General features: G+C 41.8%; 2 protein-coding genes across 7 annotated transcripts; one reads left to right on the top strand and one right to left on the bottom strand.

Annotated features, from left to right (window-relative positions):
• The first annotated feature begins 278 nt into the window (after positions 1 to 278).
• zdhhc12a (zinc finger DHHC-type palmitoyltransferase 12a) lies at positions 279 to 5,150 on the top strand. Its single transcript, XM_069724181.1, has 4 exons — positions 279 to 406; positions 1,084 to 1,173; positions 2,262 to 2,428; positions 3,589 to 5,150. Exons 1-4 carry the CDS (start codon positions 371 to 373, stop codon positions 3,902 to 3,904), a joined length of 609 nt encoding a protein of 202 aa, XP_069580282.1. The 5' UTR covers positions 279 to 370; the 3' UTR covers positions 3,905 to 5,150.
• A 426-nt stretch (positions 5,151 to 5,576) lies between these two features.
• On the bottom strand, positions 5,577 to 25,928 carry LOC138636245 (serine/threonine-protein kinase N2-like). Of its 6 annotated transcripts, none has more exons than XR_011312246.1 (21): positions 25,166 to 25,928; positions 24,785 to 24,944; positions 23,127 to 23,278; positions 21,545 to 21,767; positions 20,345 to 20,473; positions 19,271 to 19,380; positions 16,766 to 16,909; positions 16,311 to 16,386; positions 15,980 to 16,172; positions 14,802 to 14,937; positions 14,040 to 14,092; positions 13,748 to 13,805; positions 13,571 to 13,662; positions 12,843 to 13,019; positions 12,627 to 12,689; positions 12,467 to 12,543; positions 11,457 to 11,599; positions 11,148 to 11,255; positions 9,591 to 9,671; positions 9,222 to 9,493; positions 5,577 to 7,687 (listed from the first exon to the last, which is right to left on the bottom strand). XR_011312246.1 is itself a non-coding variant. In XM_069724177.1 (21 exons), the coding sequence occupies exons 3-21, from the start codon at positions 24,936 to 24,938 to the stop codon at positions 9,290 to 9,292; spliced, it is 2,373 nt and encodes a 790-aa protein (XP_069580278.1). In that variant the 5' UTR covers positions 24,939 to 24,944; positions 25,166 to 25,290; positions 25,375 to 25,928; the 3' UTR covers positions 5,577 to 9,289. The 6 variants fall into 6 exon arrangements, 5 of the variants coding, with proteins under 5 accessions (XP_069580278.1, XP_069580280.1, XP_069580277.1 ...); XM_069724177.1 differs by having other exon boundaries at positions 5,577 to 9,493; positions 25,166 to 25,290; positions 25,375 to 25,928; XM_069724179.1 differs by having other exon boundaries at positions 5,577 to 9,493; positions 24,785 to 24,925.
• Between the last annotated feature and the right edge of the window lie 547 nt (positions 25,929 to 26,475).

The raw sequence follows: 26,475 nt of genomic DNA on the forward strand, positions 1-26,475 counted from the left end.
TCTTTTTAAATATGTTATAAACATAAAGCATTAATCTTGAAAGGAAAAGATCAGAACTACGATATTTACACTGCTGATCACTAAACAATAAAAATACTTTATATCAAAGCATAAAGACAGTTCAGTATTTGTTAATGAGGCTTTGATCTAGTGTGTATGTACTAATAAAAAGGTGTGTGTGTGTGTGTGTGTGTGTGTGTGTGTGTGTGTGTGTGTGTGTGTGTGTGTGTGTGTGTGTGTGTGTGTGTGTGTGTGTGTGTGTGTGTGTGTAGATCTGCGGAGATGTGAGGAGCGTGGGGAGCTGCTGCTGCCGGTTCTGTTCTTCCTGCTGGTCGTGCTGTCGGTTCTGTTGTACTTCACCGTGTCACTGATGGATCCCGGCTTCGTTCTCACCGACGCCGTCAAAGTACGATTTGTTAACGAGACCCAGATCACAAAGACGGAGTTCAGATTTCAGACTCCTTGAAAAAGATTAATATGAAACTTGTGGTTGTTTCTGCTCGGTGACCTCATCACACGGGTCCCGTCTGTAGAGGCGGATTTTCTCAGTATGAAAATCAGAACGAGAAACTTATTCTGTACGATAGAAAACGGTGAGCAGTGATGTCAAGTTTATTTGCTTTTCAGTAAATGAACTAAAACATGCAGTAACATGTATAGTTATTTTGGGTAAAAGGTCACAGTGAATGCAGTGTGTGTATGTGTGTGTGTGTGTGTGTGTGTGTGTGTGTGTGTGTGTGTGTGTGTGTGTGTGTGTGTGTGTGTGTGTGTGTGTGTGTGTGTGTGTGTGTGTGTGTGTCTGTGTGTGTGTGTGTGTGTGTGTGTGTGTGTGTGTGTGTGTGTGTGTGTGTCTGTGTGTGTGTGTGTGTGTGTGTGTGTGTGTGTGTGTGTGTGTGTGTGTGTGTGTGTGTGTGTGTGTGTGTGTGTGTGTGTGTGTGTGTGTGTGTGTGTGTGTGTGTGTGTGTGTGTGTGTGTGTGTGTGTGTGTGTGTGTGTGTGTGTGTGTGTGTGTGTGTGTGTGTGTGTGTGTGTGTCTGTGTGTGTGTGTGTGTGTGTGTGACCCACATCTGTGTGTGCTCTGCAGGCCGTTCAGGGTTCGAATGAAGAAATGGAGTCGATGCTTCCCGAGCCGTCGACCTCTCGGCTGCGTCGCTGTGGTTACTGTCTGCTGCAGGTAACCAGCTGATGTCGGCTGCTCACCTTCAGTGTTCATCTGAATTATCACGAGTTTGTCGTGAACACATATGGTTTATTAATACATCCTTATGCTGTGTAATATGTCAATAAAAACAGAATTTGCGACTCATGTAAACTCATATTTAATTGAAAATGAAACAAAGACAACATATCGAATGTTGAAACTGAGGAATTTTATTGTTTTATGAAAAATAAATGCTCATTTTGAATTTGATGCCAACAACACGTCTCAAAAATGTTCAACAAAACACTGGGAAAGTTGTGTAACGCTAAAAAAACAAAAAAAACACCTGGTGGAACATCTAACAACTACTGAGGTTACCATGGCAACAGATCAGCAACATGATTGGGTATAAAAGATGATTTCAGAGAGGCAGAGTCTCTCAGCAGTGAAGATGGGGAGAGGTTCACCACTCTGAAAGACTGTGTTGGAAAATAGTTCAACAATCTAAGAATAATGTTCCTCAACGTAAAACTACAAAGAATTAGTGGATTTCATCGTCTACGGTTCATAATATCATTAAAAGATTCAGAGAATCTGGAGAAATCTCTGAACACAAGGGACAAGGCTGGAAACCAATATTGGATGGTGGTGATCTTCGGGCCCTCAGGCAGCACTGCATTAAAAACACACTATTCTGGAGTGGAAATCACTGCATGGGCTCAGGAACACTTGTGAAAACCATCGTCTGTGAACACAGTTCATCGCTGCGTCCACAAATGATGTTAAAACTATCCAAAGAAGAAACCAGATAGAAACATGATCCAGAAACACCGCCGCCCTCTCTGGACCGAGATCATTGAAGATGGACTGAGGTGAAGTGGAAAACGATCACAAAGCAAAGAAATTCCTCATTCGATATGTCGTCTTTGGTCTATTTTCAAACAAAATATAGGTTGACAGGATTTGTAAATCAAACCAGTCTGGTTTTATTTTCTATTTTATACAGCGTTTAATCTTTTCTGGAAAGGGTTGTTTTATTTAAAACAAAAGAAAAATGACCTGTAAAGACGTGGAAAGTGGGTCTAACTTTTTTAACAGCAGCTCTTTCTGTTTCCGAGCAGCAGCCAATGAGAGCGAAGCACTGCCAGACCTGTCAGCGCTGCGTGCGTCGCTTCGACCACCACTGCCCCTGGATGGAGAACTGTGTGGGGGAGAAGAACCACCGCTGGTTCGTGGTCTACCTGCTGGTGCAGCTGCTCGTTCTGCTGTGGGCTCTTCACATCGCCCTGTACGTCTGCTCCAACATCTCCCACCTCCGGGGCGGGGGAGGGGGAGGGGGAGGGGGCAGTTAAAAATGACGATGTGGTGTCAGACGCTGAATTAGGTAACTTTTAGAGAACTTGATGGACTGATCTGTGTTGTGTAACAGCAGCTTTAATGTGTTGCACAAGCACACTGTGAAAGTCCAACACTCATTTCAGGTATTGATCTTTCTTGGCTGAAGGCTGATGAACGTCCACGAAGCGTGACGTAAATCAGAGCTGCAGGTGTGTGGACATTTCCTGGAGACAGAAATCATCTCACTGGAAGTTCAAAATCCTCACAGAAAGCTAACAGGGATTCATACAAAGTAATACAAACAAACAAACAAACAAACAAACAAACAAACAACAGGGTCTGAGGCTGACGAAGACCTCATCCAACCATCTGTAAGCAGGTCGTAGGTTTTAGTTTGGAGGTCATTCTTGTTGCCTGTCAGTCAACGTTCAGGGCTGATGATGATCCATATTTTCCTTATGGTTAACCAACCAGAGAGAAAATGTTCCATGAAGCGTTCACCCTCCTCCACCTCCTCCACATGTTCACCCTCCTCCACATGTTCACCCTCCACCTCCTCCACATGTTCACCCTCCTCCACCTCCTCCACATGTTCACCCTCCTCCACCTCCTCCACATGTTCACCCTCCTCCACATGTTCAACCTCCTCCACCTCCTCCACATGTTCACCCTCCTCCTCCACATGTTCACCCTCCTCCACATGTTCACCCTCCTCCTCCACATGTTCACCCTCCTCATGTTCACCCTCCTCCACATGTTCATCCTCCTCCACATGTTCATCCTCCTCCACATGTTCACCCTCCTCCTCCACATGTTCACCCTCCTCCACATGTTCACCCTCCTCCACATGTTCACCCTCCTCCACATGTTCATCCTCCTCCACATGTTCATCCTCCTCCACATGTTCACCCTCCTCCTCCACATGTTCACCCCCTCCTCCACATGTTCACCCTCCTCCACCTCCTCATGTTCCTCCTCCTCCACATGTTCACCCTCCTCCACATGTTCACCCTCCTCCTCCACATGTTCACCCTCCTCCTCCACATGTTCACCCATGTTCACCTTCCTCCTCCACATGTTCACCCTCCTCCTCTGCCGTCTGTGTTCCAGGTCCGGTGTTTCTCCCGGTGCCTCCTGGGAGTTGTGGTTCCGTGTGAACGGGTTCCTGCTGGCGGCGCTGGGCGTCGTCGGGCTGTTCTCCGGGGTGGTGCTGCTGCTGCTGGGCTGCCACCTCTACCTGATCTCCATCAACTGCACCACCTGGGAGTTCATGTCGCGCCACCGCATCGCGTACCTGAAGAACTGCCGAGAGGAGGCGAGCCCGTTCGACCGCGGCGTCGTCTGCAACCTCTGGGACTTCTTCTGCATGTGCAGGACGGTGATGTGGGAGCAGCTGCACCGGGGAAACACCGCCGACCCCGTCTGACCTGACGGACACCAGCAGGAGACGCACCTTCATGTCTGTGTTTTACTAAACTGACTGTTTGCAGCTGATAATTGAACAACTTTTGATGGGAAAGTGTTTGTTTCGTGGAGCCGATACTCTGGTTTGATAAATGTAAGACAGGTACACTGTTGGTTCGGTTCGTCCTCCACTTTGCTCCAGAAATATCCCGACATGTTTCTGGCATCCTCTGAGTGTCTCTGCAGCGCCACCATGAGGTGGGTTTGAGCGAAAACTACTGAATGGGCTCCCATGAAATCTGTTGCAGACATTTAGGTCATTCTCAGGATGAATTTGACCAGCTTTGGTGCTAACTTTCACTTTTAGACACCATCAGGGATCAAATGAGAAAAGAGAAAAACTTGAATAATCCCCACATGGAAATGATTTTGTAGCAGTAATGTGTGAACAGTTCCACATATTTGTCCCATGTTGTCTTATGTGGTGAACATGTGTCATACATGTGATCACATGTGGAAAACATGTTTTTTTTTCTGAAAGGGTTTCCCTTCTGAAAAACAAAAAATATGTGACCAATTATACAATCTCTGTCTCATTTGTTTACTCGGGTTACTTGTTGGATTCGAGAGAAATCAGATGATGTTTTTGGTGAAATATAGAAAACTCTCGAGCACCACTGTAGAAAACATCTGGTGCAGATGTGTTGTTGTGCTGGTGTGTGTTGCCTTTTACACAACAGAGTTTTGCTTGTAAAGAAAAAGCCAACGATAAAAAGTAAACACGGCTAATAATCCCACATTTGGTGCTTTTTTTTGGATAGTTTGATATTTAAATCTACAGACAAAAGGAATGAGATTTTACTGGTGAGTGTTTGTTTCTCCCGTTCAGTGTTTCTTTAATGTTTAATTTTTTAACTCTCTGGACCAACAATGTGAAACTGGACCAAACATGAGCAGTTATCTGAGGATCCTTTTATCCACAATCACAAAACTGCAGTTAAAGAAAAAACCCTGTGTGTTGTGTGGATGTTTTGTTTGACTGATTTTCCTCACGTCTCCTGTCTCTTTTTCTGCTGTACGTTACTGTTGGAACACTAATTGCCTTTAAACAGTTCATGTCTTGTGCCTTTGGTTTCATGTAATTAAATATTGATATGAGCTCGTGTTCACACTGACAGCCAAATATTTGACAAACTTTTTTTTTTTTTACTGTTATTCAGTTTGTATTTATTGACAACAAGAGTACATTAAAACACGGATGATATGCATGTTGTTGTGTCTGTACAGACTGACATTCGTGGTCAGGATGCTTCTTCGTATACGCAGATAAATACACTACTGACACACGAGTAACATGTAACATTCAGCAGCATCAACTTAAAGTGCGAGAACAGCAACGCTGCCGGACGGTCCCGGTCCAGTTTCCTCTGAAACAGGCGGACACTCAGTTTGAAGACAGCAGTCCTGTTTGTTTAAAGAGCAACTTAACACCCAGAAACAGACTCATTCACATAAAAACACAAATCTAAAACCTGCATGGATTTAAATATTTTGTAAAACAAACAGTGATGCGTAAGGAGGGTAGAGATGTCGTTTATGATGCCAGTCTGTGAGCACCATCCTCTTTCAAAATAAAAGCTGGTAACAGTGACTGTCGAGCATTTGGTGTCTATAGTTAAAAAAAATTACATAAATCAAATCAAAATTTGTTTATTTGCTTTTAAGTGATGCAGCCAACATACTTTTTTTTCCAGAGTGACCATGACTGACTAAAAGTACGCTGTAAAAAACGAACCTGCATGCAGAGTCCTTTCATATGTTGATGTGCGGCGTGATTGGTGCTTACAATTGTTCTGAAGTCAGATCATATCTATTCTGACAAGAGATCAATAAAGAAATAAAGAGCATCTCGGGATAAAAAGGATCTTTTTTACACTGAAGGCCGCACAAAACAAACAAGAGTTACAGACTTTATTTTTGTTCTCATAAAATATAAATAAAATAAAAATAAGTTGAAAATGATCAAAATAAAGTTGAAGTGTAACGAGTGTCAAGTTACTCTTAATGTCTTTAAACTCTGCGTCTGCCTCTCCTCTTCTTGTACTGCCCTGACATCATTAGAGCTCAGTATCACGTCATATGATCTGCTAAATTAAAAAAATACAGATATTTTCTCACTATTATGGCTATATTAGATTATCTATGGCTTCTTTTATACCGCTAGCGATTAACAGGATTTCTAGTGCACACGATCACCACGGTGCCATGCACTTCTACGGTCGGAGCAGAAGACGGCTGCTCGGGAGGAGGACGACTGACTGATGTGGGAATGACTTGACAAATATATGAAACATTTCCTCGTTGGATTTAACATCATTTTTCAAAAATAAAGGTTTAAAAATCAGAATCGGGTCAACTTTGTTTCATTTGTTTGGTCAAGGCAGTGGGCAAAGCCTGTCACAGTGATGCATAGAGATGGCAGCACATACTGAACCTCTGAAGATGAATTCTTTAAAGAAATGTGATGAGCAAAGGCCACGAAGCAAAGCTGGACTTGAGTCCAACACACGGGGGGCTCGGAGAGGAGACGACCGCTTACAAGTGCTACGAACAGGATTTATTTAAATCTGTAAGTAATCTGAATACTGTTGAAGTTGGATTTTTGCTGAACTGTTCATCCAAATTTGTGAGAAAGTTTCACCTTTTAAAAAACAACAACTAATACATCTCCTCCATCTTGTGGAGGGACTCTGTCAGAACTGTTTTAGTTCATGTTGTCGACATTTGTAATTAACACAGAACACCGTTCACAGAAACAGTCAGGCTGCAGCCAACAATTATTTTCATCCTCAATACAGCTGACGGTAATTTTCTTCTTTTGACAGATTTTTAATTCATTTTCAGTCTCAGCAACTTTCCAAAAACCTAAAACTGTTGCAAAAGTGTAAATATTTATGTTTGATATGTTGGCAGCTTTTGTCAATTTATGATGAAGCAATTCTTTAAATTGTTGAAGATTAATGCAGATCATGTTTCTTGTTTTTTAAACTTGATGAGGATGAAACTGAGTCGGTGTTTGCGTACTGACATCAGGAGGATACCTCATTAGTTCAGCCGTCTCTAACTGCTGATTAACAGCTGCTGTGTCGATGATTAGAGACCAACTAATCCCATTTTTAACTTTGTAACTTTGCCGAGTTTGTGACTGATGCTCCAAAACTGAAACTGAAACTGGCATTAAGTGACAATTATCATTTTATTCGTCTGAGTCAACATCCAGCAGCTTCCAGATGTATAAACTTCTGGTGTATTAGATGCAAAATTAACAAATGTACCACAGAGCTGCTGTCAATCAAGGTTTTCTGTGTGCTGTTTTGACTCGTATGTAGGAAATGATCCATTAATGGATCACTGAAATCCAACTACAGAGAGGAGTAAAGATGTGGATGGAAGCGGTGACACTGTAACGTCATGAACTCTTCAAGCTTCCCTGTATCTGGCCGTCAGATGGGTTTCATCCGTCCACCGTTTCATCAGACATAAATAAAGTGTGGCAGCAGGAGGAGACGGTGGACGTGTCCTGCTGCAGACCGACGCTCAGACATTATGAAGGGCTACAATCACTTTCTCTGCTCCGGTTAAAAACAACAAAGATGCTGCCGAGCCGTTGTGTCGACGGTCGGCTGTCGGTTGGATGACGAGGGAGAACAGTCGGTGTTATTAGCCATGGAAGTGTTGAGTCGAGGTTAGCGGTGACTGAGCTGCAGAAACATCCACAGTGTCCAGATCAGGGGGGGCGAACTTCCTTTAAAGGGTAACGAAGAAAGTTTGTTCCTGTTCCAGAGGATCAAGTGATCATTTACAGAATATCTGCAGGGGCTTAAAGTTAAAGATTTCTCTTTACAACCCAACAGTTAGTTCTGAAATGTTGAACTGTTCCTTTCAATTATTGGTTCGTTGTGTTTTGCTTCCAAGAGTCTGAAGTGAGGCCTTAAAAAAAACATGTTTACGTGCTAACAACCCCGTTTCCAAAAGAAGTTGGGACACTGTGTAAGATGTAGATAAAAACAAAATGCTATGATTTGTAAATTGCATAAACCCATATTTAATGGAAAATAGACAAAAGACAACATACCAAATGTTGAAACTGAGGAATTCGTTGTTTTATGAAAAATAAATGCTCATTTTGAATTTGATGACAGCAACCGGTCTCAAAAAAGCTGGTACAGGGGCAACAAAAGACTGGAAAAGTTGTGTGACAAAAAAAAAAAAACACCTGGTGAAACATCTGACAACTAATTATGTTACCATGGCAACAGATCAGTAACATGATTGGGTATAAAAAGATGATTTCAGAGAGGCAGAGTCTCTCAGTAGTGAAGATGGGGAGAGGTTCACCACTCTGAAAGACTGTGTTGGAAAATAGTTCAACAATCTAAGAATAATGTTCCTCAACGTAAAACTACAAAGAATTAGTAGATTTCATCCATATCCATATGGATATCATTAAAAGATTCAGAGAATCTGGAGAAATCTCTGAACACAAGGGACAAGGCTGGAAACCAATATTGGATGGTGGTGATCTTCGGGCCCTCAGGCAGCACTGCATTAAAAACACACTATTCTGGAGTGGAAATCACTGCATGGGCTCAGGAACACTTGTGAAAACCACCGTCTGTGAACACAGTTCGTTGAAATCCTATATAAGGCCAGAATGGGACAACATTTCACTTCCAAAACTCCAACAACTAGTCTCCTCAGTTCCCAAACATGCTGTAAAACAAAGTGATGCAACAAAGTGGTAAACTTGATCCCGTCCCAACTTTTTTGAGACATGTTGCTGCAATCAGATTCATAATGAGCATATATTTTTAATAAAACAATACAATTTCTCAGTTTCAACAGGTGATATGTTGTTTATGGTCTATTTTTAATCAAATATGGGTTTATGTTATTTGCAAATCATTGCATTCTGTTTTTATTTATATTTCACACAGCGTCACAACTTTTTTTGGAAACGGGGTTATAAAAGTTATAAAACAGTAAAAGGAAGCAAATCCTCATGTTTGTAGCAGCAATCAGCAAATGTTCAATATTTATTTAGTACTTGATAAAGAATTCCAATCAGTTATTTAAAATGGCAGTAATTAATTTTATGCCAAATGACTGATTAATTAATCAATTTATCCAGCACTGGACCGAAGGCAGCAGTTTTAAAAAGCTCTGTCTTTGCAGCTCTTTCTACACAATTAAACAGGACTGGTTGATTACTTTTCATGTTTTTATCAAACCATATAAAGCTACTGGTCATATAAATGTACATGATCGTGGTTGGTTACCTGTCTCGGTGGACAGTAACGTGGACCAGCTGCTGGTAGTTTCCCACCTGGTCTGTGCAGCTCTCATTTCACCCGTGTAGGGCGCAGAAGTCGAAGTCTGCGAAGGCCTCCTGCTGCTCGGAGGAGAGCGTGAAGGGCTTGGACGGAGGCGACAGGACCGGCTGCAGTCGCGTGAACTCGCTGTCGAAGTTGCTGACGTCGACGGACTCTTTGATTGACGGCAGGAACGGCGGCTTCAGTTTCTTGGCCAGCAGCGCTTCCCAGTCGATGGTCTAAACAAACACAAAGTGAATACAAAGATGTTCAGAGGTTGAACAGTTAACTTTTTATCTGAGAGGAAATGTTGGATGAAGAAGGAGAGTGATTCACCTCAAAGAATTTCTCCCCTTTGACCTCGTTTGCGTCCCTCTCTCCGGCTCCGAGCCTCTTCAGCGGGTTCTTCTTCAGCAGCTGGAAACAGAAGAGGTTTGTTGTAGAAAACAATCAGATCCCTGCTCGACTGGTAGATTACACATCTGATTGTTGCAGCTGAAACTCTCAGATTAACATTTTCAACAAAAAATATTATCCTATATTCTATTTGAGATCTGCAGACGTTTATAAATACCAAATTATGGTATGTTGAATTAAAGAAATTGGATATAACATGATTTATTATGCTTTGTGATGAAGTGGCTACACGCCCAGGGTGAAAGTCAGCTGGGATATCCTCCAAACCAATCGTGTTCAGAATAAAGGGTATGGATGGATGGATGGATGGATGGATGGATGGATGGATGGATGGATGGATGGATGGATGGATGGATGGATGGATGGATGATGGATGGAAGGAAGGATGGATGGATGATAGATGGATGGATGGAAGGAGGGATGGATGGATGATAGATGGAGATGGATGGATGGATGGATGGATGGATGGATGGATGGATGGATGGATGGATGGATGGATGGATGGAAGGAAGGAAGGATGGATGGATGGATGGATGGATGGATGGATGGATGGATGGATGGATGGATGGATGGATGGATGGATGGATGGATGGATGGATGGATGGAGGAAGGATGGATGGATGGATGGATGGATGGATGGATGGATGGATGGATGGATGGATGGATGGATGGATGGATGATTCATTGGACAACCCGGTTTCCAAAGAAGTTGGGAAGCTTTGTAAAATGGAAATAAAACCAGAATGTGATGTTTGCGAATCATGTAAATCCATATTGAACTGAAAATAGACCAAAGACAACATATCAAATGTTGAAACTAAGAATTTGTATTTATGCTCATTTTGAATATGAAGTTGGGACCGGGGCTACAAAACACTGAAAAAGTTGTCTAATGCAAAAAAACCCAACTTTTTTGCAAATGAGGTTGTAATGAATGGGTTTTTACATTTTATTTTATTAAGTACCAAAAACCTTCAATAAAACGTGTATTTATTCATTTTTGTGTATATTGTTTGTGTGTGTATTTATACATTGGTATTTTATTTATTTGCTATACTTTTTCTAAAAATATTTCTTCTTATTTTTATTATGCGTGTATTTTGTACCTTTTTTTCCGAACTGTGTTGTTATGCTGCTGCGACGACTGAATTGCCCCACTGCGGGAATAATAAAGTCTAAAACCTTATCTTATCTTATCTTATCTTAAAACATCTGAACAATATATACAGTATTTTTTTACTTTAAACCTGCTAAAGGATCAAGTTAAGGGTAAAGTCAGTTTAAGGAGTTAATTATTCTGATCTTTCTTTCTGATTAGCACATATTTCATAAAAAGCCAACTCAGCACATACAGTACGTGACATAAAGGTGTTATTCTTGCATGCACCACATCAGTAAACTGCACGAGTATTCAGAATTCAGGATTCAAGATGCTCATTTGATTGTTCGTGAAGAGAGAAGATGATGTCATATTACCTTCTGGATGATGGCGACAGCATCAGGAGGAAGAGAAGGTGGATACTGCACATCATCGTTGACGATGCTGTCGAACACCTCCTCCTCATCTTCACCAGGGAACGGAGACTAGCAGCGGAGCAGAAAGATGCTGAGTCAGCCGTTTCACTTTGCATTGATAAGTAAGTCATTTATAGCTTGTAATTCAAACATTAAAATATGGACAGATTAAATCAGAAAGAAAAATCCTGTGTTAGAAAAAAGGGGCCGTAAAAGCAGAAGGGGGCGGAGCTTCAGCGGTCTACTGAGAACTGAATATGCGCCAACAACCTCTCCAACCAGCATCTCGTAGATGAGGACGCCCATCCCCCACCAGTCCACCGCGCGGGTGTAGTTGTCGTCTGTCAGGACCTCCGGAGCCAGAAACTCTGGAGTGCCGCAGAAAGTCGAGGTCCGATCTCCGTGACCCATCCCTGTGTCGGGACAGGACAGTCATCACAGGTCAACCCGTCAGGAGCCGGGAGTCGGCTTTCAATCAGGGATCATAAAGACGAATAATTAGAGCCTCTATGTCGGGGGAGACACACAGAGATCAGAGGACAGAAACACAGCAGAGATGCTCACATTGAGCTGGAAACAAACGGCTGCTCAGAAATTAGGTCAATAACACAAATACAAGATTTTTGGCAGGACTGCAACAGAGGGGGCGGGGCTATAAGTTCCACTGAATGCGGCGACTTTTACAATTAAAAGAAAGAAAAGAATGAATGCTTTACACGTATGTGAACCACAGATGAAGGGACGTGATGTGATACGGTGATACGTGGACAGACAGAAAATAAGGAACTGAGGAAAAGTAAGCAATAAACATTGTTTTTGTGAGCTTCATTAATTGAAAAAAATAAAGAAATGGACATAGAAAAAAACATGCACTGAAATGAAGATGTGATAAAAAAAAAAAAAAGGAAAAAAAAGTGTTTTCACATAATAGAAGCTGATTTAGCTGGTTTGGGTGGAGCTCAGCTGTGTGAATAAATACTACCAAACATGAGCAGCTCTCAGACACTTTCATTTTGTCAAAGTAGCTCTCAGAGTAAAAAAGGTTGGAGTTCCCTGATCTATGTGCTGCTTTGACTTACAGCAGCATCAATGTGACTTCAATAGAAAACATCAAGCGTGCTGCTAATTATTCTGACTCAGATACTCAAACCAACACGGGGATAATTGAGTATTGAGAATTCTATAAATCAGTCAAGTTGCAGTGAAGTGATGAATCAAACATAAGTTGTATTTGGTTTGAAAGTAGAAGAGTCAGGTGACAATAAACAAACTCAACTCACCTTCTTTACAAAGTCCAAAGTCGGTGATTTTCACAAATCCATCTGCATCCATCAGCAGGTTGTCCAGCTTCAGATCTCTGTCATAAAACACAAAGCAGGTCCAGTGAAAGCTGCAGTTTGTTTGCAGTCACATGACGTCACTTTGGCCGGTGCGACCTACCGATAGATGATTTTATTCAGATGCAGGAACTCTAAACCCAGCAGGACGCATGCAGAATAAAACCTGCACACAACAACAACAACAACAACAGATGTTGAATTATTGATTATAATAATGAATGAAAACACACTTGCTGCACCACAATGCTCTTAAATGAGATAAATAGCATATATGCTAACAGCGGAGAATCTTTAGAGGGCAGGAGGACGGTCACACCTGGTCTGGGCCTCCGAGAAGACGTTGTTGTGGATGTGGATCATGAGGTCGCCGCCGGGTAAATACTCCATGACGAAGCAGACGTGGTCGCTGGTCTGGAAGCAGCCGTGCAGGTTGACCAAGAACGGATGTCTGGACGCGTTGATCATCTCAAAGATCCGCTTCTCGCTCATGAGGCTGCAGAATAATGTCCCAGATTAGCGTGAGTCACTCTGAACTCAGACCCGGAGGACGCGGTGACACCTTTAAAAACTTGTCCTGTTAGGTTTTAACTCGTATTGAGGAACGTGTCCACAAGTAAACCAATCAACCAATGGTTGCAGAGCGTGAAATAGACACGCCGGTCCACTACAGCAAAACGTGAAATAGACACGCTTTGGCCTCTCTAGGCGTGAAAGTTACACGTTCTGGAAGTGTGAAACTTGCATGTAAATGTCATGTGACGCAGGATCATGTGACCGAGGTCCCACTACAGAGACAACAAAGGAGATGTTTTGGCAGTACTAGGCCGCAGACAGCTGACATGGCAGAAAAGCTTTTCCTGATAAAGCCTTTCCCAAAGCCCTCATACATTTACTTACGATACATTAGGATCATTGGTAAGCACATGGTTGGGGTTACGAAACAATCCGAATCCCAACCTGTTGTTTTAGCTATAAGTGAAATTTTCCTGTAAATCACATGGTTTAATTTTTGTCCACAGCAGGAAAACATGTAGCTTTACTCACCTGTCCACTTCATCCCGAGTCACGATGTCTCTTTTCTTCAGGGCTTTGATGGCGTACAGTTTTCCCGTCTTCTTAAACTCCGCCAGAAGGACCTGGACAGAAAACATTCACAATCACCTGGCTGAGGACAAACAGGAGAAGTTCTGGACGAGCTCGACAACTTTAAAAAGCTGTTACCTTCCCAAAGTGTCCTCGGCCCAGAACGGAAATATACATGAAAGCTTCCATCTGCATCCTCGTGAGACAAAAAAAGACCAAAAAAAGACTTCAGTCTTAACTTTCAGAGTGTGATGGTGTCTGTGTGTGTGTGTGTGTGTGTGTGTGTGTGTGTGTGTGTGTGTGTGTGTGCGTGCGTGCGTGCGTGCGTGCGTGCGTGCGTGTGTGTGTGTGTGTGTGTGTGCGTGCGTGCGTGCGTGTGTGTGTGCGTGTGTGTGTGTGTGTGCGTGCGTGTGTGTGTGTGTGTGTGTACTTTAGAGCTGAGACAGGCTGATCTTCACTTCCCTCCGTGTTGTTTATGGACGACTGCAAAGAGAGACAAAGTTTGGAACATTTTACTGTCCAGAAACCAAATCACAGCTCGATCAATCAAACTTTTTCTGTTTTCTGTCTTCTTGTCTACTGGATCCATCCAGAGCATCAACGATCGTCTTTACTAAAAGAGACTGATGCTTCCCTCTCTGTTGACTTTGGAGAGACTTTCTTCACATTAAAGAGTTGTTTGTAATCGTAAGATCCCACAGAAGAAGCTGTGAATCTTTTTTTTTTTTTAAAGCTGAAATCATGTGAAGGCAATAATCATTTGTGTGATCTGGTGGATTACATCAAAACAACTCTAAATAGTACGTCTCAGCATACGAGGTAACAAATAATGTTTGATCCCAGATCCCAACAAACCAAATGTATGTTGGAGAGGAATGATGTGGGACGAATGCAAGTTTAGAGAAAACACACAACATACTATGCAGGTTACAGGTTCAGCCTTTAGCAAATATAATTTATTTAAATACAACTGTTCCAACTTTGACAACAGTAAATATGAAGGAATCTAAAGTTTCATACAGAAAATGTAGTCGTTGAAGCTGCATTTGCAGATTTTAGAAAAACGTCTTTCCTGTACTTGTTCACTTTTAAAAATAGAGCCAAACGAAATGTGGGACGTCGTCTCGAGATGTGGGAGATGGGATGAAAACGCTATGCAGTCCCACATAAAGATTTTTTTTGTTGCATTTACCAGCTGTTCTCGCAGCGCAGGCACAGACGATGTTTGGTGAGGTGCAGTGAGGACGCCGGAGGTGTCGTCTGCCTGGTCGCGGCCGGTGGGAGACGGCTGATCTCCAGCGATGCTGAGTCGGATGACTGGAGCGTCGCTGCACAGATCAGTGGCGGAAGAAGGATTCAGACCGTTCACTTCAGAGCACCAATATGTCAGTAATAAATACTTCATTTCAGTGTTTTTCAAGAGTATTTCCAGAAAACATACCTCAAATATCAACAGTAAAATGTCCTTTGAAACGGATTACTATTATTATTATTATTATTACATCGCTTTACTACATTGTCAAAACTGATGTATGCTGTTTATTTTGTATGTAGTTAAGTCATTTAATCCAGTGGTTCTCAACCTATGGGTCGGGTCCCGCCAAAGGGTCACAAGATCAATTTGAAGAGTCGTGAGATGAATAATGAAATTAAAAGGAGAAGAAAAAATACTCAGTCCAAACTTCATATATGACTGGACCTCGTATTAAAATGCCAGAAGGCTGTAAATTTGAAAGGGATGCAGGAAGTGACGACATTTTGCACTCGCAATGCCGATCCCACTGTGACAGTCCAGCCAAAAACTAATTCTGCCACACACTATTCATTTTCTGGAGTTTCTTTGCTATTTTTTGTGAAATATTGGATATTTTTCCTCTTTGGGTCTAAAACCATAATTTTAATGAAATGAAGTTTAGAAAATAAAACGTCTCTTTAGTGGAAATGTCAAAAACCCACAGACATGTTAAATTAGACAAATATACCAAACTAGATTTCTTTTTTAAGTGTCAAAAAGATTTGGGAACCACTTAATCTTTCACAATTTATTGTATATTAGAAGCTTTTAATGTGTGAAATCTAGTTTTTACTGTAAAATGAGTGTGTTGGAGTTCAATATTTCCCTCTAAATTGTAGCAGAGTTCAAGTATAAAGTTATTTCCAACTGGAAAATAAGTTGGTCCATGGTATAGTTACTATAGTTATAGTAAAGCCTGATATCTGCTGAGCTGTAATGCTTTGTCATAAAATAAAACCTAAAATCCAAACGCTAAATAAACATGGTGTTTCATGTCTTGTGAACGAGATGGAGAGGAGAAGCGTGTTTTACACTTCACTATCTGACGCCGTGTAAAACCTGAGGATGTTTCTGACCTCGGCAGTGAGGTGGTGCTCTGAGGCTCCTTGTCGGCGGGGTGTGCGGCGTTGTTGGCCACCAGGTCGAGGGTCGTGGACAGAGAGCAGCTGAACGTGGTGAAGGAGCTGTAGCGAGGCAGGATGTTCATCATCAGATGACCCCACGTGGCAAAGTTCATGTTCATCTGGGCAGCTCTCAGAAAGTTCTTCCCTGAGGAGCAAAACAAGTGTGTGAAGCCACAACAGGTAAAGAAAGTGACATGTTCAAATATTTTAACAGCACCGAGTTACACTGCAGAAACAAATACACAATAAGCATGACTTCAATGTGCAGGTTGTGCGTGTGCACCTCTCTCTTTAGTGAAGATGCAGCGCTGACGTCTCAGTTTCGGCTGCCACTCGACCACAGTGTCAATAAATCGAAGCTGTAAAACACACAGAAAATAAATTCATTCTTAGTATGTCAACATGCAGTAAAAAACAGTCGAGCACAAAAACAAAACATTTCCAAGTACAAAAGTAGAAACAATGAGCTCAACAGTGTTTTTCAGTCCATTAAAGTAATGAGAAGATGGTATTGAATTATAGCTGAAGAACATATCTCAGCTCAGCTTTGTCTTTTCCTCGTCCTCTCAAATTGATCAAACAATGTCTTCGTTAGAAAACGTGTGTGTGTGTGTGTGTGTGTGTGTGTGTGTGTGTGTGTGTGTGTGTGTGTGTGTGTGTGTGTGTGTGTGTGTGTGTGTGTGTGTGTGTGTGTGTGTGTGTGTGTGTGTGTGTGTGTGTGTGTGTGTGTGTACGTACCTTGGTGTAGAGGAGGCCCTGCGGCTCCAGACGTAACTTCCTGTTGTTATTCGGACTGTCCATCATCTCTCCCAGTCGCAGGAACTTGACGGCACACATCGCCCTGCGGCCGCCCCAGAAGACGCTGACCTCCAGCTCTCGAGACTGTCGTCAGTTCAACAGAAGAACACAATCAGAAAAACTGTATTTTTACAGTCTGAGGGTTTAACTGGGGAAACGTAACGAATGAAGAAAATGGATGATGAATTTACTCTTTGCTACTCAAAAGTAACATTTAATCTTGGTTTGATCCAGCTGCAGTTCAGTGTTTCATTTGTAAATGGATATTCAATCAATATTTCCAATTTGGAAAACACATTTTTACAAGATTTCAGGATTGTATTGTTTTTTTGGTTCCAACATTTACAAATGAAAATGCAGAACAGATAACACAAACAAACAAAAAAGCTTTTATCTTATTATCCCCAAACAGAAGGCATAATTTTACAGGATCATATATTTTTTTTTTTATAATAATGTCAAAAATGATCATAATTTTTTTTCTTTCTTTTTCTGATTTCAATGTTTTACTAGCATTTTTATTATTACATTAGCTCTGTTCCATTTCCTGATGACCTCTCAGCACCAAACAGGGTTTTAGTTGTTAACTTTTCTAATTAATGACCAAAAGTCTGTCGTGAGGGACCCCTGCTGGCGTCAGACACAACTACAAACATAAACCTGTGCATACAGTCTATGGTGCAGTGTATAGTAGTTGTTATAAAAAATAAAAAATAGAAGGGCACAACATTGTGCAACAGCTTCCCCCTGCTGGTCACAAAGAGGAATGACTTCATAAGGGTGAAATATGGAGTACGTGAATGGAGAGAATCCAAATCTTTTACTTAGTTAAATGTAGCATCATCCCAAAGTAAAAATTACTCCTGAATATTAAGTACTGTAGTATAAAATTATACTTCAGTACAATCAGCTGCAAAATGATGACGATAAAAAGAGTGCTGGAGATGCAGAATTACCTTTTTCTCATGATTTGAGTGTACCGATAAAAGTGGAACTACTTTTAAGTACTATATAATGCAAACTGCAGGGCAGCTAGTCAATAACATTTTATTTTTTGCATGTTGCATGTAAAACTTTAATGCAAAATGATAATTTTAATTTCCCTGTTCCAGCCTTTATCTGCCGGTAAAGTTGATATCTGCACCAGAGTGTCACAAAGTTCTGTGAATTCATCATACAAGGTGAACATAATGTCATGTATGCTACACAGGAACGAAACAGTTTCAAAATCACGTTGTGTCTTTATAATTAAACGTTTTTAAATGTTAAAACAGGACAATCGAGACGACAACAAACACACCGTAGGCATTTACACAAAAATGACACTATAACTGCCATGACAAAAAATACATCATTAAAATTGTGACAGCTAAAATGCTAAAAGATGAAATTTGAGTATACAGTGACATTTAAGCATTTCACACACACTTACTTTCTAACTATCATCTGCCATGTGCCATGTCTGCAGCTGCAGCGTCAACTAAAGGTGTGTAAACGCTCCTCTATAAAACTGAAACTGAGTAACAAAGTGGTCTCAACTCAAAGTGCAATGGAGCTGCGTCAGGTGTCTCTGTGTGTTGAAGAGGACGGCGAGTTGTGAGTCGAACGTCTGAAAATCAAAATCAATTGTACATTTTCCACCTCAGTATCACGGCAAAGCGTGAAATAGACACGCCGGTCCACTGCAGCCAAAAGTGAAATAGCCACGCTTAGGCCTGTCTAGACGTGACAGTTACACGTTTTGAAAGCGGCAAACATACATGCGCGTAAATGTCATGTGACGCAGGATCATGTGAACAAGGAACCGCAACAGATGCAATAAATCACATTCTTTCACAGGATAAGAGGTCGGGAGGGGAAGGGGGGGTAAACTAAATTTTCTTGTAAACCACACGGCTCTACACATGCGGTAGGTTTCATTTTCATCCACTACAGGAAAATGTGTAACTTTCACGCCTAGATAGACCAAAGCGTGGTTATTTTACGTATTGCCGAAGTGGACCGGCGTGTCTATTTCACATCTTACCGTGATACCGGGTTGACCTTTACGCTTTGCAATCATGAAGAAGAAACTTTCACACTCAAAAGACATTATGGTAAATTACATTATAACGATCTACATCAGGGGCCTCCGACCTTTGTACCTCTGAGACCTCCTGCGATCTACCGGTTAGACGTGACCGACTGGCTGCAGACCCACGATCTACATTATACACTGATATTTAAGTCTGACATTAGTAATGACGGTAAATAATAATGTAATACTGCTTTTGTTTTTTATTGTGGACATTAATTCTTAACTGCTGAGTTCAGTCGACAAATTTAACTGAAGCATATAATCAAAACTAAGCGTGTTTATGGGATGGTGAGCAGTCAGGTTTCTCCTGGTTAAAACCAGTGGAGACCCTGACGTGCTCCTAACTGTTAGTGTGTGACTGGACCCACCCGCTCCAGCTGGATGAAGAAGGTCTGATCCCAGCTCAGCCTGCTGACCGCTGCACGGCACGTCCGACCCACCATCCGGCCATCCAGCCGGAGCACCGCACTGACCTCTGCTGGGACACGGAGAATACGACCGAGAGTGACCTCAAACATAGAAACTCATTCATAGTAATACACTGACTGTAGACACCCAAAAATGACTGTGGATTTTCATCATTTTAAGTCTAGATATTGAGTCTATTCCCACGGAGACACGTACAAAAATTCAGCAGCAAGCAGGTCGTCCTCGTACTTCAAAAACTGCACACTGATAAAGACTTCATGCTTAGGTATCATTTATCTTCTCCGTTCAGTTTGAGGGAAATATTAAGTAAATGTCAACATCCTCGGCAAAGGACATAATTTAATTAAATGGAATAAGCCCACTGATAATAGTATATTAACCTCTAAACAAGCATTTCATACTTTAAATAAGCATTTTAATAAAGAAAATTTCAGAAAAACATGTTAGAATATCTGTAAGTATCAAACGTACATCGATGGAAACAAAACAACAAATGACTTCAGAGAGCCACTTTGATTTAAGATTATTTTTTATCAAACTTCTTACCAACCAGGTCAAATGTTTTTCATACACATCTAAACGTGTAATCTACCCAAACTCATCTTCATATACAGCTGTCTGCATTTCTGTGTTTTACTATCTTTTAAATTGTAATTTTTTTGTGTGTGTTGTTAATATTTCACGAGTTCCTTATAATCACGAAGGAGTCGGACAATGAATAACTAAAAATGCACCAACTAAATGTCTTTCTTATTATTAGAATTACTGCCAAAAAACTTCAATCTCTTAAGAGCCTATCTTTGGAAATCATTCAGAGACTGCAACTTTTTTCTGTTACTATATTAGTATTTACATTTTTACCTTTTGTTGCTGCAAGAACTGAACTGCGCTTGCCTCATTCTACTGAATCTTTATTAGGAAAATCAGAAACAAGCTAAACTTTGAGCAAAACCTTCAAACAAAACTACACAAAAAAACACTAAACGCTTTAAAAGTGCATAATGTGCACTCACGAGGAGACGTGTCGGTGTGGCGAGCCGCTGATGAGCTGTCGTCGGTGGGACTCGGAGGAGTTTCCTGCTCTGAGTCTGTCAGAGGTTTCAGTAAATCCTCACATCCCAGAAGCCTGACTTCAAGTTTACCTGGAAAGAACATTCAAAAACAGACGATAACTCATTTTACAAAAACATCCTGAAATTCTTAAAAAAGAATTTGTTTGTTTTACATTTGTTGTTTGTTTGTTTTGCATTTCAAAATAAAACCTTGACACGTTGTCAGCACAGATAAATGTCTGGAGCTGCACGCTGCACTTTCACAGCCTCATTTTCCTCCTTTCACTGTCGTGCTGAAAGCTGTGGAGCGCAAATTCACCGCCAGTGTTTTCGCTGCTCTGAGACTCATTCTCATTATTCGCTGCCAACAGAGCAACTCCAGGATTTGTCTCCTGGTTACATCATCAAAAGGCTTCTTTTTTTTTTTCCCCCGTTTTTGCCTCGTGCAGGGAAAGACCAGCTTACAACTGAAGCGCCCAAAACCAACAGATTACATGTCCTGACTATCCACTGCCAGAGGTCAGTGTACGGTAAACCGTGCTCAAAACTGGGCACAAGAGAGAGGATGCATGTTAGATAGAACTAAAATATTAACTTGTTACATTTTTTTCTTTAAAAGAAAAGTGATTTTGAAAATTACTGGGGAAAAAAAACAAAACATTTTTTTACAGCTCAGAATTTTCCAAGTGACTTCCCATAAATGTTCTTTGATGTTTTCTGGAAATAACTCTAATAATTAGAAAAATAGAGACAGCATTCGACTACTACAAAGCCATTAATTAATTCCACTAACAAAATGTGAAGGCGAGTACATAAAGAATAGAAATTCTGTAATAAATCAATTTATTTGGATTAAAAATGCAGCAGTTCTTTCAAGAAAAATGACTTTTACATAATTATCAGGGGAAATTATCAGGAAAATATTGACCCAAACAATAAAGTGGTACCCTGAAGAATCCCTCATCTCACACTTAAAAATCTGCCTTCATAGGAAACACAATGTTTCATTAAATCAAACGGATTTAAAAAGCCCCGTTGTTCACTATAGTGCATTTATTTTACCATTTAAATGCCTGAAAGTTTCCACACTGACATAAAAACTCCCCATCAGTCCCATGTTATGACAGCAGTGTTCAAAAACAGCCCAGCGTGTGTTGGTACCGGTCAAGGAGGCGGGTCTGATGGAGAAGATGGACGGCGAGGAGGACAGGGGACAGCCAGGACACCCAGGTCCGGGGTTTTGGGGAGACGTCGGTCCCTCGGAGGGGTCGAGCTCCGTCCCAGGCGGCTGCAGAGGCTCCGACTGCGTCTCCTTCGGGCATCTCTCCAGCGACAGCCGCAGAAGATCCAGCTTCTGGGAGGACTCCTGCACCCGCGACTGGGCCTGACAGGAAGATAAACATTGTGTTGTTATGTTTGGCCTGTTAAACATAGTGCTCTTTGGTATTTTGGGATGCGGTTAGTGGTCCTCCGCTTCCAACACAGACATTTCCCAGACTTTTGGATTTTAACTCGATCTGAAGATTTTTGCTATTATTTTGTACTTTTGTTAATTATAGGACTTGAACTAATCAGGATAATACTCTGACCACAACTGAACAGGATCAAAAAGACTCTTTATTTTGGTTGCATATTAATGTCCTAACTTAACCCTTAAAAGGGTTATGTTGGCTGCATTAGACCATTCAATACAAACAATGAACACTGTATTACTAGTTTCCATTCAGCTTCCACGTGACATAGAAATGAAAATGCCACCTACGTTGTTTAATGTATTATAATAAAAATCGGCATTTATTTGCATCACGAATACTGAATGATATTATTATAAGGTAACAGACTCATTCTCAACAACATTACTTCGAATTATTTTCTATTCAAATAATGCCAACTCTATTACACATTTTCATACTCCCACTAGTACTAATGTGTAAAACATTGTAAGGGACTACAGCTTGCATACACACTGGATTGGTCTTGAAAGGTTCCTCATGTATGATTGGAGGCCTGTTTCAGAGGCCTGACAATAATTCAGTTATTACAAGAACGAAAATGAGTCTGGTTTAAGATACTGAATATCAGCACCAATCTATATATTTGTACCTAAAATATGTTTTAAGGGAAACCAAATATTGTCAACATATTATATGTCGCTAAAAGTTGTTCTCCAATACAGTTAACAGGTAAAACACAATAGGGTAACTTGAAAACAAAAATCAATCCTGAGTACAGGCTGAATCTACCCCTGCATGTTTAGATTCAGATGTGCATTACAATCCAACCCGGTACCACAGCAAAACGTGAAATAGACACGCTGGTCCACGACAGCAAGCCGTGAAATAAACACGCTGATCCATGACAGCAAAACGTGAAATAGACACACTTGATCTGTCTAGGTGAGAGAGTTTAACGTTTTTTGTTCCTGTAGTGGATGAAAATGACACCTACTGCATACACACAGACATGTAATTTAAAGGAAAATTTAAGTTTTAGGAAAAACCCATGGTTGGGGTTCGTGACAGGGCCGAATTTATTTATGATTTATGTTACTTTTAAGTGTGTGTAAGTTTCACACTTACAAAACGTGAAACTGTCACGCCTAGAGAGGCTAAAGCGTGGCCATCTCACGTTTTGCTGAAGTGGGCGAAGAGGGCGTGTCTATTTCACGCTTTGCTGTGACACTTGGTTGTACAATCAGCCTTCTGCCTCCTCTAAAGTACAATCACTGGGTGGAGAGTCCTACCTCGGCCAGCGCCTTCTGGTCCAGCGACGAGATCCCTTCCAGTTGCTTCACCACGTCTTTGGCCAGCTCCAGAGCGTCTGTCTCTCTCTGCATGTAGTGCTGCAACTCTGCTAAACAGGCATCCACGGGACTGACGGGGACCGGAGAGACCCCTGAGAGACGGAGGGAGAATTTCAGTAAAATAAGTCCTCATAGATCCTCACAGAAACTATTTTCATTCCTGCAACCAGTATTTGCAAAGCTGAAGTCAGCTGTTTGCTCTTAAATGTCAAGAAAAAGGTCTCAACACTGCGATTTGTGTGTGTCTGGCAATTAGCTGGTACTTATCTGAACGTGTGAAACCTGTAAAACGAGAGATTAAAAAGGATCGGGTCTGACCTGTTAATACAATGAGACCAGCAGGGAATAAAGAACAGTGGAATAAAATGGATTATTGTGGTGCTTTAATTGTGGTTTTGGTAATATTGATTTAAAAATGTTGATTTAATATTTCTTTACTAATTAAAACAAATGACTCAAACATTTGCTTCTTATCTGACATTTGGAAACACTGAGAATTAAAGTGCCTGCAGAAGCAAAGAGGATCTCAATTTCCTGCAGATCGCAATATTATAAGGAATCAATGAGAGGAAGGAGGTCAGGGGTTAGAGAAAGGAAAGAGGCGCTGAAGAAACTAAACTATCAAGTTACATTTCTCATATTTCAAATGCTAGGAATCATTTTGTAAGTTTCAGTTTTCAAATGGAACCAGTTCAGAATAAAATATCTCTTTGACTCGCTGCCTCAATTAATGCCGTTTCATTTTATATAGCAGGCAGAAGGAAGTAGAGCTCAAAATGGGATTTAAATCAAGGTACTGATATCATCATCTAAATCCCTTTGAGGAGTCTAAAACTTGACTGAAACTAAACTAGTACATTTGAATGACCCAAACCTCTTTCAAAGAATAGAAGCAGTGTCGCACATTACTGTCTTTAATTGAACTGAATCATTCATTGAAGCAGAGCGTTCTCAAACCACATAATCTGGATTAACATCAGCAGGAAAGAAACATGTTAAATATTGATGATGTTTGTCATTTAATATCTTTAATAGCAATAATTTTTTTTTTTTTACCAATTATCCGAATCACAACGCCTTCTATCCCCTTTTTAACTCATAAAAACAGAAGTTTTTGTAAATTGGAATTGCCCAGAAGAAAAGGAGGACGCTGACCTTTGACACTAAATTGTTGTTGTTCTTTTACTTTTTTAAAACAGATTTTTTTTCCCTGCCACATATAAAAAAAATCAACCGTGTCATCCAGGATCTGATCAAACTTATTATCAATACCAACGATTGATTTATTTCCAAGTGAAGGCGTCTTGTTTTCGGAGCCCATCATTACATCTGTACTGGTTCAATAAGAGATTTCAGATTTGGAGGTTTTTGATGCCTATAAATGGCACCACAGCTGTATTATTTCATTTTGTCATAATGTTTTCACTTGTTTCTTGTTTAATGAGCCAAGTTACTGAACATTTAGTGGTCTATTTCTGACTGAGCTACAAGCAGATGTGTCGCCAATGGCAACAGACACAAAAGAGCAATCTGACATTTCATGTACTTTTTCACATGCAGCACATCTTTCTGGGACCGTCTGAGGGAACAACTCTGACCTCCAGGAGTGGAGCCGTCACGGTCTCCGCCACCACCGTCACCATCACCGCCTCCTCCGCCGCTGCCAGCCTGGGTGACTTTGATAATCTGCAGTCGGATCAGCTCGATCTTGGAGCGGCTGTCCTGCAGCATCTGCTGAGCTGTGGACAACATCTGATCCTGGATAACGACATCACACCAAGAGACGACAAGCCTCACTTCATCACTGATCGGGGGTCAGGTGGGACCGGAGCACATTCACAGGCAGCACACTGACAGTCCTGCGCACATAACTCTGTCTCCATACCGGACAAACACCAGAGCCACAAGAGGAGCCGGAGTAAGTGAAGGCAACATGTTCACGTCGGGTTGGAAACAGTATGACTTTGCACTTCACTCACCTCTGGCTGGTTCCTGCTCCTTGCTGAATAAGGACTAATTTGTCATCCTCTGTGGAAGTGGAGGTGGTGGTGGAGGTGGTGGGGAGGGGGGACTTCTCAGGTTGCGCCTCTCCACCTTCACTATCCTTGAAAACACAACAAGTCCCCTGTTGTTATGGTGCATTCACAGACACACTCTAACGGAGGGATCTTCTGATTGCAGCTCCTACATCTTGAGACCTGGATCGCGCAGCCTAGCCCCTCGTTTGTTTTTGCCTCCCTGCAGCCTCCTGCGCAGCCTCCCCTTCCCACTGCATCCTCATGCTCCGCTCTGTAACCAAATCCCTCCCTCTCTGTCTGTCTCTCTCTCTGTCTCTTTTATAGAGTTTCTTTCTGCAGAGGGACGACAGAGGTCCTCCTCGGTGCCAGCACTGCTGCTGCTGCTGCTCTGACAGCGCTCACCGCCTTGCTCAGGGCTCCGGCATTGGCTCGCTGTATGACCACATGTCCCTGCTCTGCAGACCAACCAAAAAGACAAACACAGAGCTCTCTACGGGACAAAAGCAGAGAGAAGCCTGCAGTGCTCAGAAGATTTGTTTAAAACCTGCTTTTACAAGATGACGCCGTGGAAGGCTTTAATAACCACATTTACAGACGTCCAACGTGCATCAGGGTGTAGGGGACACGAAGCAGCTGCTGCTGCACAGGACAGGGCTATGGACAGAACAGGACTATGGACAGAACAGGGCTATGGACAGAACAGGACTATGGACAGAACAGGGCTATGGACAGAACAGGACTATGGACAGAACAGGGCTATGGACAGAACAGGACTATGGACAGAACAGGACTATGGACAGAACAGGGCTATGGACAGAACAGGACTATGGACAGAACAGGGCTATGGACAGAACAGGGCTATGGACAGAACAGGACTATGGACAGAACAGGGCTATGGACAGAACAGGACTATGGACAGAACAGGGCTATGGACAGAACAGGGCTATGGACAGAACAGGGCTATGGACAGAACAGGACTATGGACAGAACAGGACTATGGACAGAACAGGGCTATGGACAGAACAGGACTATGGACAGAACAGGGCTATGGACAGAACAGGACTATGGACAGAACAGGGCTATGGACAGAACAGGACTATGGACAGAACAGGGCTATGGACAGAACAGGGCTATGGACAGAACAGGGCTATGGACAGAACAGGACTATGGACAGAACAGGACTATGGACAGAACAGGGCTATGGACAGAACAGGACTATGGACAGAACAGGGCTATGGACAGAACAGGACTATGGACAGAACAGGTGCACT

This window comes from Brachyistius frenatus, unplaced genomic scaffold (genome assembly GCF_029030835.1).
Source record: "Brachyistius frenatus isolate BFR_SWC_R1_liver_20210118 unplaced genomic scaffold, ASM2903083v1 Contig_363, whole genome shotgun sequence".
Lineage (NCBI taxonomy): Eukaryota > Metazoa > Chordata > Actinopteri > Embiotocidae > Brachyistius > Brachyistius frenatus.

Excerpts from the sequence above, each read along its gene's own strand:
- LOC138636245 (XM_069724177.1), bottom strand. The coding sequence starts at position 24,938 with ATGTTGTCCACAGCTCAGCAGATGCTGCAGGACAGCCGCTCCAAGATC. Across the intron at positions 19,381-20,344 it reads CCACACCGACACGTCTCCTC|CAGAGGTCAGTGCGGTGCTC; the intron begins GTGAGTGCACAT and ends TCCGTGTCCCAG. Across the intron at positions 14,093-14,801 it reads CTGCGCTGCGAGAACAGCTG|TCGTCCATAAACAACACGGA; the intron begins GTAAATGCAACA and ends CTCTCTTTGCAG.
- zdhhc12a (XM_069724181.1), top strand. The coding sequence starts at position 371 with ATGGATCCCGGCTTCGTTCTCACCGACGCCGTCAAA. Across the intron at positions 407-1,083 it reads TTCTCACCGACGCCGTCAAA|GCCGTTCAGGGTTCGAATGA; the intron begins GTACGATTTGTT and ends TGTGCTCTGCAG. Across the intron at positions 1,174-2,261 it reads GTGGTTACTGTCTGCTGCAG|CAGCCAATGAGAGCGAAGCA; the intron begins GTAACCAGCTGA and ends GTTTCCGAGCAG.